Source organism: Varanus komodoensis, unplaced genomic scaffold (assembly GCF_004798865.1).
Source record: "Varanus komodoensis strain SLA01 unplaced genomic scaffold, ASM479886v1 scaffold1, whole genome shotgun sequence".
Lineage (NCBI taxonomy): Eukaryota > Metazoa > Chordata > Lepidosauria > Squamata > Varanidae > Varanus > Varanus komodoensis.
Window position 1 is genome coordinate 123,768,474 of NW_025335268.1, and position 18,474 is coordinate 123,786,947.

At 42.7% G+C, this 18,474-nt stretch overlaps 1 protein-coding gene across 1 annotated transcript; it reads right to left on the bottom strand.

Annotated features, from left to right (window-relative positions):
- Window positions 1-12,640: 12,640 nt before the first annotated feature.
- Window positions 12,641-18,408, bottom strand: TSPO2 (translocator protein 2). The gene is given in 4 exon segments (XM_044444217.1): window positions 12,641-13,572; window positions 16,358-16,393; window positions 16,396-16,507; window positions 17,428-18,408. Coding segments are annotated over 4 exon segments (498 nt in total). The 5' UTR covers window positions 17,601-18,408; the 3' UTR covers window positions 12,641-13,395.
- Window positions 18,409-18,474: the final 66 nt, after the last annotated feature.

Here is an 18,474-nt window from a genome sequence, read left to right on the forward strand (position 1 = left end):
CAATATCTCTCTTTTTAATGGCCCTGGTTATTATTGGTTGCTGGTGAGTCAGAGGTGTATATGGCCTTTAGTTAAGCCCTGTTTACATTCCTGACACAAAAATCACAGTTTTAAAACACTGGTTTCCTTGGGGAATATGCAAAGAAATGGATATCCAAAGTTCATTTAACACCAGCACCACACACTACGATGCTTTAGGTATGAGGTTTCACTGCTATCAGAATCTCCACTGATTAAAGTGGATTTGGTCCTGGATGTGTCTAAGGGTACATGCACTGGGCAAGGTCCTTCCTTCACTGAAAAACTAAGATGTGCTCAGTGCATTGCTGCTATAAATGCAATGTGGAAGCCTAAATAACAAATATATAATAAAGACTTTCTGTCTTTTCTATTGCTTTTTTACAATCATTTCATCTGCAAATGTTTTGCTCAGCATGGACAAGTCAAGGGTGTGACCAATGGGTGCTATGGTGGTATTGGAGATTTTAAAAAATAATAAATGTGCAAATGAATGTGGGAAGATGAAAATTATGCTGATAACCAGATGGGTTATGAGTAGGAGCCTGTTTGGGACATAGAAGTGAGTATGCCACAGAATGTAGACCTTATACTGAATCAGACCATTGGTTCATCCAACTCAGTGTTTTGACTGTTTTCCAGCCCTATCAGGGGATGCCAGGTATTTCTGGGACTTTCTGCATACAAAACAGGTTCTCCATCACTTGGACTATGCTCTCCCCCAACCCAAAAAGGGTGATATTTTGAATAATGGTGGACTTGGCTCTGGAATAGGAGGAAGGAAAGGTCTGTGGTGAGATTTGCTGATCCTGCCTATTGGAGCTTGGGACGGCACAACAAGACTTCTTATTTTTACATGCACAGGGTTTGGTTTTCTCCACTCTTCTGCACTGAGCCACCCAAGATTTCTCAAAGATGGTGATTCCCTAGAATGGCTTTACTGTAGGATTTAGGCATTAAAGATTTTTAAAATCTACTGGCTTTGTTGCTTTGAATGGAACTAGATCAATAATGCAAGACGCTGTCAAATATGTACACTTTCTTTTCTTTTCTTTTTAACAGATAACTCCATTGTGATCTGAGCTGTTTTCTTGCTGCCTCCTCCTCCTGTTCCCTTCATGCACATATACCCACACTGCTTGGAGTCAGACATCATGATAACTCATATTCAGGGACTTTGAGTTAAATGTGGGTTGTTGCTAAAACATGGCTGATCATGTGGCTTGAATCTAGCTGTGCTAACAAGTCACAACGTGTTAAGCACAAACAGCCCATGAAGAGAACCCGTAGTTGTTTGGTTGTGGACTTTTGGTTCTTTAGCATGGTTTGCTGTATTAGCTGGGTTCAAAAACAACACAATAACCCACATTTCAATGACAACCGACATGTCACCCATATTCAACCTTCAAGTTGTCTGCACCAAGTTATATTTATTGTACTAAAATACATATTGTTCTGGGATTGTCTGCTAAAGAACAGTCTATAAAAACATAGATAAATAAATGTAAATAATATTTATTAAATGTATTATTAAAGTACAGGAGTATTTATTGTAATTTTGTGCTATTGTGCCCTTGGTTTGATTTTAATTGTGGCTGCTCTGAGGTTCTTATTGTGGGGGTTTTTTTACTGTGTTTTACTGGTGTTACTTTATTGTTGTGGTATATATGTTAGATTTAATACTACTGATTCATTGCATATGTTGCTATTATGTTTATGTAAACTGTCCAGAAAGCCATCCTGGCTAATAAGCAGTGTACAAATTTAATAAATAAAGTCACTTTTTCTTCAGTCTAAGGTCCTAATGCCAGATTATTTTCTTAATGGACAGAGGACCAGAAGACGAAGAAGCCGCTCCAAGTGCTTTTCTTCTCTCCCAGTTTGTCGGGATGTTTTTCCTGCATCCTTTCCCTTCCTCCTCTTGTGCTTGTCTGACCATTCTGCCTGCCATCCTTTCCATCTTTTCCCTTCCCTTTGTCCAGCCTTTCTTTCTAATCAGCTCCCACTCACACATGCAGGGAGCAGCTGCTGCAGCTGCTGGTGGTGTTGGCATCTGGCTAGCCAAAGGCTGTGGGGCAGGGCGATCAAGTGAGGCAGTACTGTGTGGGCTGCCACGTGGAAGCCCATCCGAAAGAGGGCTGAGGTCCATTGGTGGTCCCCAGCCCACAGAGAGGTATCTGTCTCTAAGGCATTCAGCAGTGTTTCCCTTGGATTAGCATCAGTTAGCACACGGCATCAGGACACCAGCCATGCCCTGAGCAAACAGCCATTGTGCATTTGCTATAAACATGACACCATGACAAAAATTATAAAGCAGGCTATCAGCTGGACCTGATCTTATGCGGGGTGGATGGGTGGGGGTATTTTTTTTAACAGTATGGAATGTTTCCCTTTTAATGGTATGGAATAGTTTCCTTTTAATGGTATGGAATAGTTTCCTTAGAAAGTGTATTGTTTTTCTCCAGTCAGTGGTAACTATGTTCAAATTCCCGCACCCCAGATCAATTGCTGTCACCTTTGACATTTTAAGGAGGAATTGTGGGGAGGGGAATCCTGAGCTAATGAGTGACAGCTCTTCCTTACCGGTTCTTGTGTCCCTCTGACTCACTGTATTTTTGGAAGCCCTTGACTGCTGGATTAATCAGGGTCCCATCATTCTTGCTGCTTTAACTTTCACTGGAGCCAGCCAAGCTGTACAGATCAAGGCTGAGCTTTAATCTAATCTCTGGAATGTGGTGCTGGGACTGAGGTTCTATCTCTTTCCCAGCTGCCGCCAAACGCCTTCTAGGGCAGTGCTCCATGTACAAACAGCCAGATCGTCACGGGCTGTGTGTCGAGACCAAGAACAGTGGTGGTGTGGTACTATATAGTGGTGCTAGGCTGTACAAAATAGTGCAGGGTAGAATGTCTGCCTATTTTTTGCTATTTATATCTATACCCTCCACACACACTCTTGTCTCTGTGACAAAATGAAAGCACTGCAGACTACAGGGATGATAGTCCATGTAGTGGATTCATAACATGCAATATCCTTCCCTGCTTCAACAGGAGCCTGGTTCTTTGAAATGTTTTTCAGACCAGGTTCTTTGCCCTGAAGATTCTACTTCAGATACATAAGACAACATCAGTCAGGATGCAAGGGACAATCCCAGGAAAGTAGGATCTCCTCCTGAGGATTTAGAACATCCATAGGGAAGGGCTGTAGCTCATTCACAGAAAGCATGTTTTGCACATGGACAATTTGCCCCATTCTATAAGGATAAAGTTGCTCAGATTCATCTTGACTTGGACCTTTGCTGGGACAGGTCAGGTATAATCTTGGTCCTGGTTGGTCCTACTGGTTTGGAGGTTTTTTTTTTCAGCTTGTGGATCTCAAGGAAGTTGGCAAGTTAGCTAGACACTTGTTTACTCAGCCCTTTCCCATTCTGGTTGATTAACTCAGCCAGGATGGGACTGGTCACATGGCTAAGAGAAGTGACTGATGCTTCCATTGTTAGTGGAGATGTTCCCCTTGCTTAAAGAAAGCAGTAATAAGACTTCCCTTGTCCCAACATGGAAGTTGCAATCAGTTTCAAATACTTCTTAGCTAAGCTAACTGAAAGGCAGGTAGTCCTGCAAATCAAGATGCATTTGGATTATATTGATTATTTGGACACATTTCAATTGGGCTTTCAGGTCAGATTGGCAAATGATATTGCTTTGGTCACCTTGGTGGATGACCTCCACTGGGAAATAGATGGTGGGGGAGTGCAGCTTTACTAATTTTTCTCTCATTGACTTTTGATGCCATCAACCATGGTATCTTCCTGACTGTCTGGTGTGGTTGGGCCTTGGAGGCACTTTATTACTTCCTGTCAAGTTGTGTCCAGAGGCTGATGTTGGGGGATTACTGCTTGGCATTCTTAGTCTATTTGTCCCACAGGTTTCTCTCCTGCATTTTGTTGGTGAATATTTACATGAAACCACTGGGGGAGGTCATCTGGAGTTTTGGGCAGAGATGCCACCCATATGGCATCAGTGCCATCCCCTCCACACAAAACCAAATTATACCTAACTTTGGAGTGTTCCTGAATCCTATTCAGTTCTTAGCTCTTTACATGGCAGTGATGGTGAGCAGTGTATTTGCACAACTACATCTAGTACACCAGCTGCAGCCATGCCTGAATCAATACATCTAGTGCATGGTATCATGATCACATCACTCCAATACTAAATGATCTCCTCTGCTTTCCAGTTGCTTTCTGGCCTCAGTTCAGAGTGCTGGTTTTGGTCTTTCAAGCCCTAAGAGAGCAATCTTATGGTTGCTAGACTTCATCTGCAAGGCCAGAGGATACTTTGGCTTCCCAGCTTTGGGGCAAGAACATAGCTTCAATTTTGGAGCTGGGAATCTAAACTTCTCTCTTCCTCTTCTGCTCTCTCACACAAAAGAATTACACCAGTTCCCTCTTGGAGGAAACTGAACTTGGTTGTAGACAGGTAAAGGTTGTTCCAGTGCAAGGAGAAGAGAGGAAGCTGTGGAGTCCAGGACATGGGCTATTCTACATTTTATGCAGTCTCCTTCCCTCCCACTTTGAAACAGCTCAGCTAGACAGCTGAAAAGTGCCATCCAGCCAAAAGGTAGAGTAGGAGGTTGGGGAATTGGAGATTGTGACAGCAGCTCCTCCTGCTCTGCACAGGATGTGTTGGGAGTAAGAGGAGCAGTGGTCTGGGCCAATCCTTCCCATGGACAGCTGACTGCATTCCAGATGCTGATTCAGAATCAGAAAGTGAGATCGTGGAGGACGGGCTAGGCTAGGACAAGTTTCTGGGATGCAGTAGAAGGAGTGTGGGGGGAGTGACTATCTCAAGGCCAGATGCTCCACCAAGCCAGGCAGTTCCTGGAAATGGCCAAGAAGTACAGGCAGTGGGAGGGGTCTCTGAGAATGAGGAATTCTCAGAGGCAGGCAAGGCCCCTGCTGTCAACTGCCTGGCAAGGCATCAGCAGAGAGGAGAGGTCCAATTGAATGAGCAGCACGTGGAGAGGAAGCACACTCATCTTCAGAGAGCCCCTCCTGAGGAGAGTTCCTGGAGGTAAACACTAGATCTGTTCCTGCTTAGAGATCTGTTATGAGTGATTTGTACTCAGAAGGAATAAAGAAAGTGCAAGGAAATGGGTTGTGGCTGGTGAATGTTTGAAGGAAGAACTTCAGCTCATGGCAGGATGCTTGTAAGGCTCTGAGTTCAGGACTTTTCAGTCCTCAAGAACACAACCTATAGGGCTGCACCTCAAATGGTCGAGGACCTGGCTATTTGAGAGACCACCTGTCTCACTAGGAACCTGCTCACTTACTATGGTCTAGAAGAGAAGCTCTTTGAAGACACTCTTGCTTGTGGAGGTCCACTTATCAGGCAAGCAGGAAAGGGCTTTTTCCTATGTTTCTTCCAAACTCTAGAGCAAACTCTCTTTGAAGTTATTACTGGTCCCCAGTCTCTGCATTTAGGAAGGGGATCATGACCCTTCTTTTTGTTTTCTGAATTTTTGTATACTGCCTTGTTTCCTACCAGATAGCCCCAACTAAATCAATCCATACAAAAGGTACCAGGGTCTCTCCTTGGCATCTCCAGGTAGGGCTGGAGAGCTACCTGCCACTCAGTGTAGACAGTTGTCAGCTAGATGTACCAATAACAATACTGACTCGTAGAATAGCAGAGTTGGAAAGGACCATGAAGGCCAGTGGGTCCAACCCTCTGCTGTTGCAGGACACCAATTTATACCATTCCACTCAGATAGCTGTCCAGTTTCTTTCTGAATTTCTCTAGTGTGGGAAGAGCCCACCACCGTTCTAGACAACTGGTTCCACTGTCATATGGCTTTGACAGTGAGGAAGCTTTTCCTGATGTCCATCCTGAAGCTGGATTGTCGCAACTTGTATTGATTATTCCATGTCCTACACTCTGTTATCAGCAGACCTTCCTCTTTGTGACAGCCTTTGAGGTACTTGTAGAGTGATTCCATGCCCCCTCTCAGTCTTCTCTTCTCAAGGCTGAACATGCCCAGTTCTCCCAGTCTCTCCTCATAGGGCAGTGTTTCCAAACCCTGGAACATTTTTGTTGCCCTCCTCTGGACCCTTTCTAATTTCTAATTCATTATGAGGCAACATCATATGAAATCTTATGAGAACTTTAAAAAATATACATGCTCAGATGGGATGTATAATATGTTGTTACTTTTGGAATTGGTTTTTTGCATGGATTTCTCCACAAAGTTCTCTACAGCTACATTTACTGAATATGTAAAGATTTTTTGGATGAACTAATATGGAGCCAAATACTGAATATTCTGGCTCCTTTATATGCACTCTACACAAGTGTATTGAATCACCAGCTTCCCATTGGGGCTTGGAAAGATGCTGCGTATTATAAGATGCTTTGCTTGTATAACTACTTAGGATGGGATTGTTTTCCTATAATATTTTTGTTATCCTTCAATTTTGCAATTTGCTGTTTGTGACTGTATACAGGGTGCTGATACAATTTTACTATATGCAAAATTTGATTTTCCACTTGTGCCTTAATATAAATCAGTATTTCATTACTGCATAACATATTACACCCATATTAGCTCATCCAGTGTACCAAATAATTATCAGCATCATCATCATCCAGACAGATCAAGTGTAAAGACCACTAACTTCAAAATGTATGAAAGCATCTAATAATCATCACTAATAATAATCACAGCTATAATCTAACTTAATGGTTCATTAGGCACAGTTTGAGTCCAAATCTTAACAGCACCCACTGTGAGTAAGGCCATCTCATAAATTGCTGTCTTATTATTGTCATTCTTCAGTCAAAACCTTCTCCTAGCTCCATTCACTAACTGGGTTTCTTACATTGCAAGTGTATATGGAATGAATTTGTGTACTTGCATCCTCTGTTTTGCTGGGTGTACCAGTTGGCCCTGATGGCCTGCTAGGCTCCTTCTAACTGGCCAGTATTTCTCTATATTTTCTTATTATTCAGTTCAGTTTTGCTATAAAAGAGACTACAGGAGAGAGAAGCTTGCAATTGCAGGCTGAAGAAATATTTAGTTGGCCAGAAGCAAAGGTGAAATAAGATACTGTCTGTACCCAGCAGAATTGGGATGTGCTCTTTAGAATAAAAAGGACAGCTGGTTTTCAAAATAAAACATATCCTTGGATACGTTGTCTGGCAGTGATTCCTCTGCTTTCCCCCGCCCCCAGTTGTAACTACTGAAAGACAAACAAACAATAAACAAACCTAATTAGGATTTTTTCCAGTGATTTCATGGACAAATTGTTCTGTACTTCTACTCTGTACCAGTACAGAGTAGCTATAAGGTAGAAAATATTGGTACTCTAGTCACAGGTTTTCTTGAATAGTCTTATTTTTCTGCTGCACATCAAAACCACCCACCACTAACTGACCCCATGTTAAGATTCTTAGAAAATAAACAAATGTGTAATTTGGTGGAACCTATCACTGTCTACATATTTGATCAACCTGGTGGCCTGTTATTATCTTACAAAGGGGAAAAATGTAGACAACATGCTCGTTATCTATAAGGATTGTAATTGAGCTTTCACTAATGCTGGTCCATGAAAAATACTGATGTGAAATAATCATTAAAATTACTCTTGCCCTCATTCTGTTTCCCATTTTTGGTTGACCACAAATTCTTATGACCCAAACCTATGTGTATCCACTCAGAAGAAAATTCAATTGAATTAAATGGATTGTACTCTCAGGGAAGTATGTATAGAATTTGTGTGTAGAAAAAAAAGATAGAAGCAAGACCATTACAAATATATGGAGTATTGCAAGTAAAGGAAGCCCAAGGGATGTTTAGATATCAAATACTTGTTTCACATATTATCATATTTGTAACTGTGTACATACAGACCTGCACTGAATGTGCACAATAAATGTAACTCCCTACTCAGTGGGTATGATACAACTTTGTGTATCAGAAATTGGCTATGGCACCAAGCATGCATATGCTGTTCTAGATCTAGAAGATGTGCTGGTCTCCACCCCAATTCTGCCAGATAAGGAAGAACTATAGCTCCCTGCAGAGCATAGGTTTGCCATGCAGAAGCTCTCAGTTGCTCTCCTCAGCATCTCTAGGTACGGCTGAGAAAGATCCCTGTCTGAAACCATGGAGAACTGCTGCCGGTCAGTGTGACAATATTGAACTTCCTGTGTTTCTTTATCCTGATCTTCAGATGCTCTCCTTCTTCTCCTTCTCCTTTAGAATCTCATATCCAGCTATTTTTTTTTCAGGATTCAACCAATGGTAGCTTGAGTGGATGAACGGTCTGAAGTACAAGCCAGCTTCCTGCTTTCCTAAGCCTATGGCCTGCATAGCCTAAGTGAGGAACCAAGGAGGCTTTAAGCAACACGACCCCTCCTTAACTTTGGAATGGAGCCAATGGGATTGCTCAACTGTAAAAGCTTGACAGAACCCCTCAAATTTTAACAATGCAGGTCTTTCATATAAACTCAGCATGCTGCCTCACATATACCTGTGACATCACTGAGTAGATCTTAGAGCACAAAGAGGCTTCTACTAAAAGACTGTTTACAAGTAAACGTATCCTGATAGCTAGCAGCTTTGGATGTGCTTTTTAGAGTAAGTTCAAACGACGTATCGGTCCAGTACCCAGTACGCTGTCTCCCTGGGGATGGGGGAACTGACAAGTGCTGTGTGTGTTTGTATCTTAGTATCTCCGTGCAGGTGGTGGAGGGGAAGAATCGGGGGAATGTGATGGTATGAGATGTATGCCCACGTCAAATGGTCAGACCTGTTTTGGGCCTCTACAGAAACAGAGTAAACAGAATATTCGTCATAAGCATGTTTAAGCATGCACGTAAGTATTTGTTCAGCTTTCCCCAAACTGCTCCTTAAAGAGACAACAGAATAAATACAGTAATAGGACTAGACAGGTCTCTTTATGGAGGGCACTCTGGATAGTGTTAGTGCCAGAAACAAAATGCTTCTTTTCTTGTGTCCATTGCTGAAATTCAGCCAGTGGGGGGCCTCAAAGCAGAACCTTAGATATTAAATGGAGAATATGGGAGGATAGAGCGGCTTAGGGCTTTCAGCACAAAAACTGGCGTATTGAATTAAATCTAAAAATGGACAGATAACCAAATTAGGTCAAAAAGAACCATGGTTATGCTGTATCTATCCTATCCTGGACAATTGTTTGGCATTTTCACTTGGATCAGTTGATCCTTTTGGACACTTGGAAGTGCACTAGAATATCTTGTTCTGGAGTAACTAAAGAATGTATTAGTACAGCCAAGTCCACTTTCGCTAGAAGAAGGTGCAGCCAAAGCTGGTAGTCACTGCTGTGCATCTAGAAGAAGCACCAGATCAAGGATAACCTACAAGCTTCAAAACTGCAGTCAAGCAAGAGTGCAAGGGTATACTCTGTCTCTGGAACCAATGGTTTACCGTCCAACAGTGCCTCCAACCTGGATTATATTTCCATTTCTTCTCCCACATCCATCCCCTTCTTACTGACAAGCGTAATTTCAAGCGTTCCATTGCCTCTGTAGAATATGGGAAAACAGCAGAGAAAGAAACTTGATATGAGTGTGTGCGTGTGCACGTGCACATATGTGTAATTGCCATATTGCTATAGGCCAGAATTCTGATTGCAAGTCCAATGCCCAAGGAATTGCCTCCGATTTGCAAACTGAACATCATCTAGTGGAAACGATGTAAGGGCTGGTGTTATAAAATCACTTGCTTTTACATGTATTTTCCTGTACAACTGGAATATAATGGCATTTTTGTACTACTTCTGTATCAGAAGAAATATTGTTGTTTGGTGTTCTACAAGTCACTAGATGGTGCTGTCGCTCTCTGAATAGTCTGCTGTGCCTTGGATGCTTGGCCAGAGATAGGGAATAAGTCCCTTAAATCAGAGAAGCGGATCATTTAAGGACCAGTTTCAAAAGAATGTTCTCTTTCTTTTCTCCTCCCTGTGAATTATAAATCCACATTTCTTTCCTAGTGGTTCATATGTAGCATCTCTACCAAATTGTTACCGTGATGAACTGTGAAGTTAGGGGAAATTTGCGGATCATCAACAATATGCTACCCAGCTCTTCAACAGCTGCAAGAATTAACAATGTTTTTAAAATTCATTGCATGTATATCCCACCTTTCTTCAAGAGACCTCCAGACAACATTCCGATGGCTCCCAAGAGACCTCCCATTCATATACAGGCCAGACAGAGACCTAAAGATGCTTGGCCTTAGCATGTGTTTTTGGACCACAGCCTAAGTCCTCCAGTGAGTCTGCTCTTCTCCTTCCATTGGGTCAGGAAGCTGGTCCAATTCACTGTAAGATTGCTGTTGGTCTTACCCACTTCCAGCTGAGGTTGCTAATAATGTTGGTGGCCACCAGACATAGCGCATGTTGAATATATGGGCAGAGCAATCTTGTAGCTGCTAGTGAGGATCTCCCAGGGTGGAGGAACCCTGGGAGAGAGAGGAAGGAGCAGCAATTTTGTGTGGGGGCTTTCTGGCTGTGTGAGAAAAATATTTTTTTGGTAAAATTATCTCCAGGTGGGTTCCATAGTTATGGGAGCTGGAATAAAGCTTATGTTGGTCTGGGAGTGTGAATGGGGACCTGGTGGACCTCAGGTTCACTGCCTCTCTTGGCATGCCGCCAATGTACCCACTTTCCCCCCTCTGGTATCAGAATTTCCACAGTAACTGGCAGAGGGGTTCTGAGGTGGCATCTCCTCCTCTGTGGGTGGACCTCTCTCTCCACTCTCAGAAGGACTGACTGAAAATACTGTAAAGTCCCTGGGAAGACATCGTAAGTGGAGATCGTTTTAATGGCAATTGCACTGCCACTTTTAGCCTTAGCTTATTCTTTGGTTGCATTTGGAGCAGGGGAAATCTTCAGACACCTGAGAAGAGCAAGTAAGACCTGGGAGTTATCCCATTTTCTTTTGGATCACTTAGTAAGTGCTGGGTTCTAGGCTCCAAATATTTTTGTCCTGTTGGCCGAGTCAAGAGCCTGACTCACAAAGCATCATTCCTTCTGATTTATCGAAAAAAGAGATTCTTTAGGCTCAAACTGCATGAGATAATGTTATGTGTCTGTCTTAGCCTTTCCAGCTCTGCTGAAGGCTAAAAGCACTGGGTCAGTGGGTTGGGGGAGGGGTGCTGATTTACCTCAGGAAAATGGTGCAGAGGAAACTTTCCCTCCCCAGCACTGCTGCCACATTCAAAACTGAGCCTGCCATGTACACATAGCGGCCTTTAGGTGAACATAGGCCCATTGCAGCATCCCCATTTCTTGTACAGTCTGTTAGGCCATATTAGGGAAAAAAATCTAAAAGACACAGTGGGGTAACACCTTCATTCCAACAAAGCAAGAGTCATAAAGTCATGAGAAAGTTTGTAAATTCCTCAAAAACTATTTGTCAGGATAAAAAGTAAAAGAAAACAAGGAGAGGCAAAGAAGAATTAGAGCCTCGTGTTAAAACCTCCAAATCTGTGGTTTGTAACAATCAGGATGGAGCACAGGAAAATGATTTAGGCTGCAGCTGTCTACATCGGGGTGGGCAACCATGGCCTGGCCAATGCTTTGACAGCAACCTTGTTAGCCCAAATAAAGCTAATGGGGAGGGCTAATGGGAGCTGTAAGCCAAAACATCTGGAGAGCCACAAGCTGCTCACCCCAGCTATATGCACTGACCTAGGAATCAGTCTTAACTGAACTCAGTGGGACTTACTTTTGAGTAGACATGCCTAGTTTTGTGCTATTAGTTAGTGTTGTGAGCTCTGCCCTTGCCTTCTTGCCTTTAAGCTTCAAAACATCAGACAGTCTCTTTGCTACAAGATAAAACTAACTCTAAAAGTCTTCTAGTAAGCTGGAAGATAAGCCTCTGCACATACTAAGAATGATTGTTGATGCCAAACTAGGGACTTCCCTTTCGGTAACTCTGGGGCTGAAGGGTCAGGCAGTGAGACCACTGCAAGCCCTCTAACTGGGCAGTTGCCTCTCCCAACACCTCATGATGGGGTCATGGCTCTTCCTCCTCTTCTTCATCTGGCCCTTCCAAAACATTCCAACTCTCCCGGTTGGCCTGGGAACCTTTGGCAGCAAGCTCCAGGGTGCTTCAAAGAGCTGTGCTTCTGCCCAGTCACCCAAACTCCCATCTCTGCTGTCTCAAGGTCCCCTCCTTCTTCAGAAGCCCAGCCAGGCTGACCCTGGGATACCCACCAAGAATGGCTGCCTGCTTCTCTCACTACACTTAGCTAGACCAATGATTATAGGAACAAACAAGGAATAATGGATCAATGTTTCCTTTTTTGTTGCTGAAAATGTCAAATGTCGCACTTACTAAATTCTTCCTTCAGCACTAAACTGGACTCCTTTTGTCTGGTTGTGAAATGTCCCTTCATTGTGGATACACACAAAACTATCAACACATGTAGCAATTGGTTTGTAAAATAAGAACAAAAAGCTGACTGGATGAAAATAATTGCTGTTTTATTCCAAATATTTCTTTTCATCTACTCTAAGGTAGTGGCAACCCAACCCTTCAGCAGAGGGTTATGGCCAATTCTTGTTCCCTCCAAAGGTAGCTGTGTTTGTTTTAACATTGTTTGGTAAATAACATGTTTGGTCACATTCATACTTTAGGCATACAACACACTGTTTATTTAAATGGTGTTAATGTACATGATCCTTATAGAGTACAACACGCACAAAACAATCTCCGCTCTGATGAGCTTCCAGTCTAAATGTTGATAGTGGGAAAAGACCAGAGAGAAGAGAAAAATGGGAGAGGGAAAGGTAATAATATAGACACTTAAAAGCACAAATGTGCAAAGGAAGCAGAACTCAATGTCATTAGCACAATCTTTTATTAGCACAATTTTTACAAATCCCATGTAAGCTGATTCTGCTTTTGTTGAATCTTTTACACTTCCAGAATAATTCCTATTTTTTTTAAAGCATGAGCTGACAGAACAATGCAAAGCTAGATCCAAGGATTACTGAGGATATGACTAGGCAACTGAAACCTGATGACATCAACTCATTAAGGTGTTAAGTCTGTAATCCTATGCCCACTTACCTGGATGAAAGCCCCACTGAACTCAGTAGGACTTCCTTCTGTGTACCATTGTCTAGGATTGCTCTTTGAGTAAGAGCAGAAATTGATGCATTCAAGCTCAGTCTGTACGGCAGCTTTATAAATATGCAACATCACATTTTTAAAAAGATCACCCTATTTCCATGTTTGGGGAAAATGCTCCTGTGTCTATCAAATGAACTTCACAGTACCAGTTTTCAGGATGAATAGGTTTCACCAAATGGCATAAAGCTAGCTTCTTTCTTATTCTTTCTTTCCCTTTTCTGGATTGTCTCGCCAGATGCAGTAGGTGAGAGATGATACCAAAATCAGCCAGGCAAGATAAGGTAGCATCATTAGTGTTGCAAGCTTGTTAACAGGGTACCAGGAATATATGGTGCATAGCACTAGCCCGTACAGACACACAATGTCAGTCAGGGCCTGGAAGAGAGAAACAGAAAAACCTCTAATGCAGCCTGACAAATGCACTATGGTAGTCCTCCTCCAACTGTCTTTTCCAAGGGATGGCAACTGTGGAGAGGGCCTTTTTAGTGGTGGCCTTCCAATTATGGAACACTCTCTCCAGTGAAGTCTGCCTGGTGCCAACACTGTCACCCTTTTCATGCCAAGTACTCTATTCACAAACATTTGGCAACATATGATAATGTTTAACCAGTCCTAAAGTTTTTATTCTTGATAGCGTTAATGTTTCTGTATGCAGGTGTTTACATTATGCTATTATACGTACAAGATTTAATCATTCTCAAATCCCGCAGGATATAACAACAATTGCTGTTGTAGTTGCTGTAGCTGTAGTTGTTATTTTAAAGAACCCAGCATGATCTACTGATGTATCAGGTGACTGGGAGTGACTGCCTAAGCATGGCAACTGGGACAGAGAGGCATCAAGACTGCTCCATTTGCTTTCACCTCTCTCTCTCTCATTCCCCCCTCCCCAACCCTTCAGGCTACATCATTTTGCCTCTGCAAAAGTTTCACAACTGGCTGCTCCATGGACACAATTTGCCAATCACCTCCTTTCCCACACTGCCTCATCCAGTGCCAAGCTCTTTGCACGAAGCACTTGCCTTTAACTAGCTCCAGGGACAGAAATGACTGTTGATTCAGTGCATGGGGTTGTTCCAGCCTTGCGCAGGCACCAGAGGCCAAGCCTTCAGAAGCCTTTCACCTGGTCCTGGAGTGCAACTGCACAGCTCAGGACTGGGCTGTTGGGGCGAAGTCTCTCCAAGCAGAACGGGATTCCTGAATGGCTGGGGCTAGAGAGAGAATTGTGATCCAAGAGGACTAAGATTTCTAACGTGTTTCTGGAACCTCTCCATGTGCTTTAACTTTGGTACTGTAGGGGAATGCAACATTAAGAACAGGAGTTGGATCAGATTCTCGGCATACAGATGTGTTTTTTCAGGAGAATTTGCTACAAGGACAGCTGTCCCTTACTACTCTTCATGCACACACCCCTTCCCAGTACAGCCACACCTTTCTTGAAAGTAGTATGCTTTCCATACTATGCTTTCTGATGAGCAGCAGATTCCACAACTCCTACGTCATAAAAAGATGATGAAATTATGACACAGCACGACTCATCCTGAGCAGTCAACATACCACCTCAGTCATTTCCACAAATATACTTGCAAGAGTTACCACGCTCTAACCCAAACATTGCCAAGCTGCACTGTGATTTCCCTTGCACCAGAGAAGTCAGCATCCTTCCACAATTCTTGACAGACCACACAAGGGCCAAGCATGAAATAGATAACCAGATGCTTTGGACTGTCATTCCCAACATTCCTGACCACTTGAAGTCCAACACATCAGGAGGACTACCTTTTGCTTTGTCTCCTCCAAATGCTGGCAGCTGTAGTTCAACACATCAGCCTGAGGGAGACCACCCTGCACTCCAAAAGCGCCTGCTCTTTGTGCCTGGTGCAGCGCTAACACGTTGAACTCAGTGAACTAACACACTTTCCTCCAGCATCTCATATTTGCGGCTAGTGATTTTAGCCACATAGGAGCAGCAAGCTCCCACTGGTGCTCTGGCATGTGCTCCGTGATTAGGTCAAGGAGTGGTGCTCAGAGTGTTTGTCTCAGACACACTGTTTGTGAAAGGGGGAAATGGAACACCCAGAACACGAGGGTGCTAACCTCATGACCTTATCTATACTGCCAGTTAATTCAGTTTAGTACCAGGCAACACAACGGCAAGGGATTGATATTGCTTGTAGGAACCAATTTCAAAGTGGAAACAGGCAAAACAAGTCTTTTGTCTCAGTTTGTCCGAAATCTCCTTGTTCTTGTTATACAATAGCTACTCTCAACACTCTAGAATTCTTCACTTTCAAGAACTACATATTTGCTGAGCAGAATATCTTGAATAATGCTGCTGAAATATATTGAGCATAGTTCAGTGAATATATTTACTCTACATGCTTTGTTCTGTGGCAGAATATTTTACCTGCTTTCTTCCTTGGGGAATGTGGACATGAGGGTTATAGAAAGCGGATAATGATGCCATGAACAGGGGCATTGCTTAGGCAGAAGATCAATCTTTTGCCCAGAGCCCTGGGTTTTTACTAGCTTAATTGCCACACAAAGGGCAATTTTCATGCAGGAATGCAGCCAGGCAGGGAAAAGTGAAGCCTCCCATCATAGTACATAGTGGTTATGCTCAGTGAGGTGGGCATGGAATGAAGAGAATCTGATCTGGGATGGTTTGGGGGTGGGGGTGCACCAAGTCATTGAAGAATTTATCTGCAGTTATTTCAATGAGAGATCAGTTGGCTGGCTTTGCTTTCTATGAAATTCAAATCAATCCTAGATTTATTTATAAACTCTCTCTCTCTCTCTCTCTCTCTCTCTCTCACACACACACACACACACACACACACACACACACATAAATTTTATAGGCCAGGTGACCAACCAAATCTTCAAAGTGCCTAGGAACACCTCTTGCCATGAATGTAGTGCTTCTAGTTCTTAACTGTTCAGAGTATCAATCTGGATTTCCCTGCCTGTTTAAAACTGTTTAGCTGAAATTGCCAGTATGTTCTGAGGCATAGGAAATGTGGAGTTAAATTCACAAAAACAAATGCTAAAAATGTGAAGAGTTTGTACATTTCATACTGCAACTGCAGCCCGGTACATTTTTAGACAGCCTGCCTAGTGCCTCAAATAAGAAACTGAAATACAAGTAATAAAGCTCCACAGGTTAAAGCTTTAGTTTATGAGCTCCGAAGAAAAGAATAAAGGAGTCCATGCCCAGTTCAAGGCCAGCTGAGTTATATACAGGCCTGGGGGCATGACGGCTCTGCTATTGAAGCCATCAAGGTCCATCCACTCCAGATATGAAGCGTAGCTGCAGAAAACAGTTAGTACTTTCCTTTGGATGTCATGTTATCTGCCTGACTAATAGTATCTTTTAAAAAGACTTTCCAGAGGAAGCTTTGTTCCAATTAAATTCAGCTCAGATGGCTTATGTTTCTTTGTAAGCTGGCAGCAGAAACCTCAAAGTTAGACTTAATGCAATTTGAGGCAATGAACAAATCTAAGGGCCAGGGGAGTGGGACTTCGAAATCTCTTGTTCATAAATATTATTTGAATTTGTACTATTGGCCAGAGTTAGTTTAGTGTTCCATCATATCTGATTACCATTAGCACCTGATCCTTTAAATTACAGCTCCCAGCATTTTGGCTATTTGGCTATTGGCTGTCTGGGTCTGATGGCAGCTGAAGTTCAAAAACATCTTGCATCAAGGGCATTAGGTCAGATCTATTAGTGGTTCTGAGCATATCAGAAACTTGCATTTAAGAGGCAATGAGGATACTTCTGAGATTTAGGGCACCATCCTATGCAAGTTTATACAGAAAAAGTCCAACTCCCAGAATGTCCCAAGCAGCATGAGTGCATTTTTAGTGTAGATACTTCTGTTATCTTCAACAGAGACAGCTGGCATCAAATATACACATTGCTAATATTTTATTCAATAAAAGGGCAGTGATTCCCAATATGAAGTGCAGGTGTAGATAAGGAAATGAGGAACAATTGCATCAAGAATAATTAATTTCCTGGTGTGCACAAAACCAGCTAAGTAACTTCAGGAACTACCATGGGAGCAATTGGGTATTTATTTATTGCATTTTATACCACCCCACAGCTGAAGCTTCCAATCTGACCCAATGTGCACTTTCTTGGATATAAGTTCTCTGAATTGGATTTTCTTCCAAGAAAAGACTGCAGCCTCCGATGAGGAGAAAGAAGCATCCAGGAATCCTTACCCTATGCTTGTGCACAGTGTAGTCCAAGCAAGTGGAAACATTATATTTGGTGGATGCCATGATGGTTTCTTCAGATTTTCAAACCATACTGGCACTTCTTTCTGGGTAAATAACAAACCAAGGAATCCGCCAAGATGGGGCAAGACTATGAAGCCATACATGTGAGCCCACATCCTTCACCAGACAATTCAAGTGAATTTTAATCTCTCCTTTACTTCTGAAATTGAAAATCAGAAATTGAACGCTGTTAGTTATTTTCATATTGGTAAGTAGTTACTCTTCCTTAAGAGAGTCCATGCTTCATTCTATAGGTTAAAGCAAATATTAATGATCCAAGCAACCAAATAAATGCATGTGTCCCCAAAAATGCTTATCCTGATGATAAAAGGAGGGAGATGTGCACTTATTTTCCAGCAATGTGCTTTGTCAGAAACTTTTTGTCAGATAGCTCTGGACTTCTTTTCCTGCTTTCCACACCTCCAGTTTGAGCATGGGTACAGTTCTTCACAGGGTCTGCCCAGGGTTCTTCAAATATAAAGCCACTAAGGTGCATCCTTTTCCAGTCACCTGGGATCCATAGGAAATCCCTAAAGCCTGTTTTGTTGCTGGCACCTCCTCTCACTCAGGGCATTCTGAGTAAAAGGTCCCGGTAGGAATTCAGGGTGCACATTCAGAATATATCCCAGAATGAAAGGTTTAATCAGATGTTGGAGGAAGCCTGCAACATTCCTTTAACACTTGTCCTGCAGAATAGCTTTACCTCCTTTTTTCAGACTAGGCTTCAGCAACTTTAACAGCTGTATGGCAGGCAGCAATTAAGGCTTACCTGTCCTTTCTAGCCCAAACTGTCCCCAGTGACTCTTTCTCTGCTTTTTACAGGACCTATTAAAAGTCACAAAGGCCTTGACAATGGCAGCAACAGGAGGGTGTCAAGCCTGCTGAACTAATGTGCCATATGTCTTGCGAGTCATGGGGTAAGGACTGTTGTTATTGTTGTTTAGCAAAGTCATGTCCGACCCATTGTGACCCCATGGACAACATTCCTCC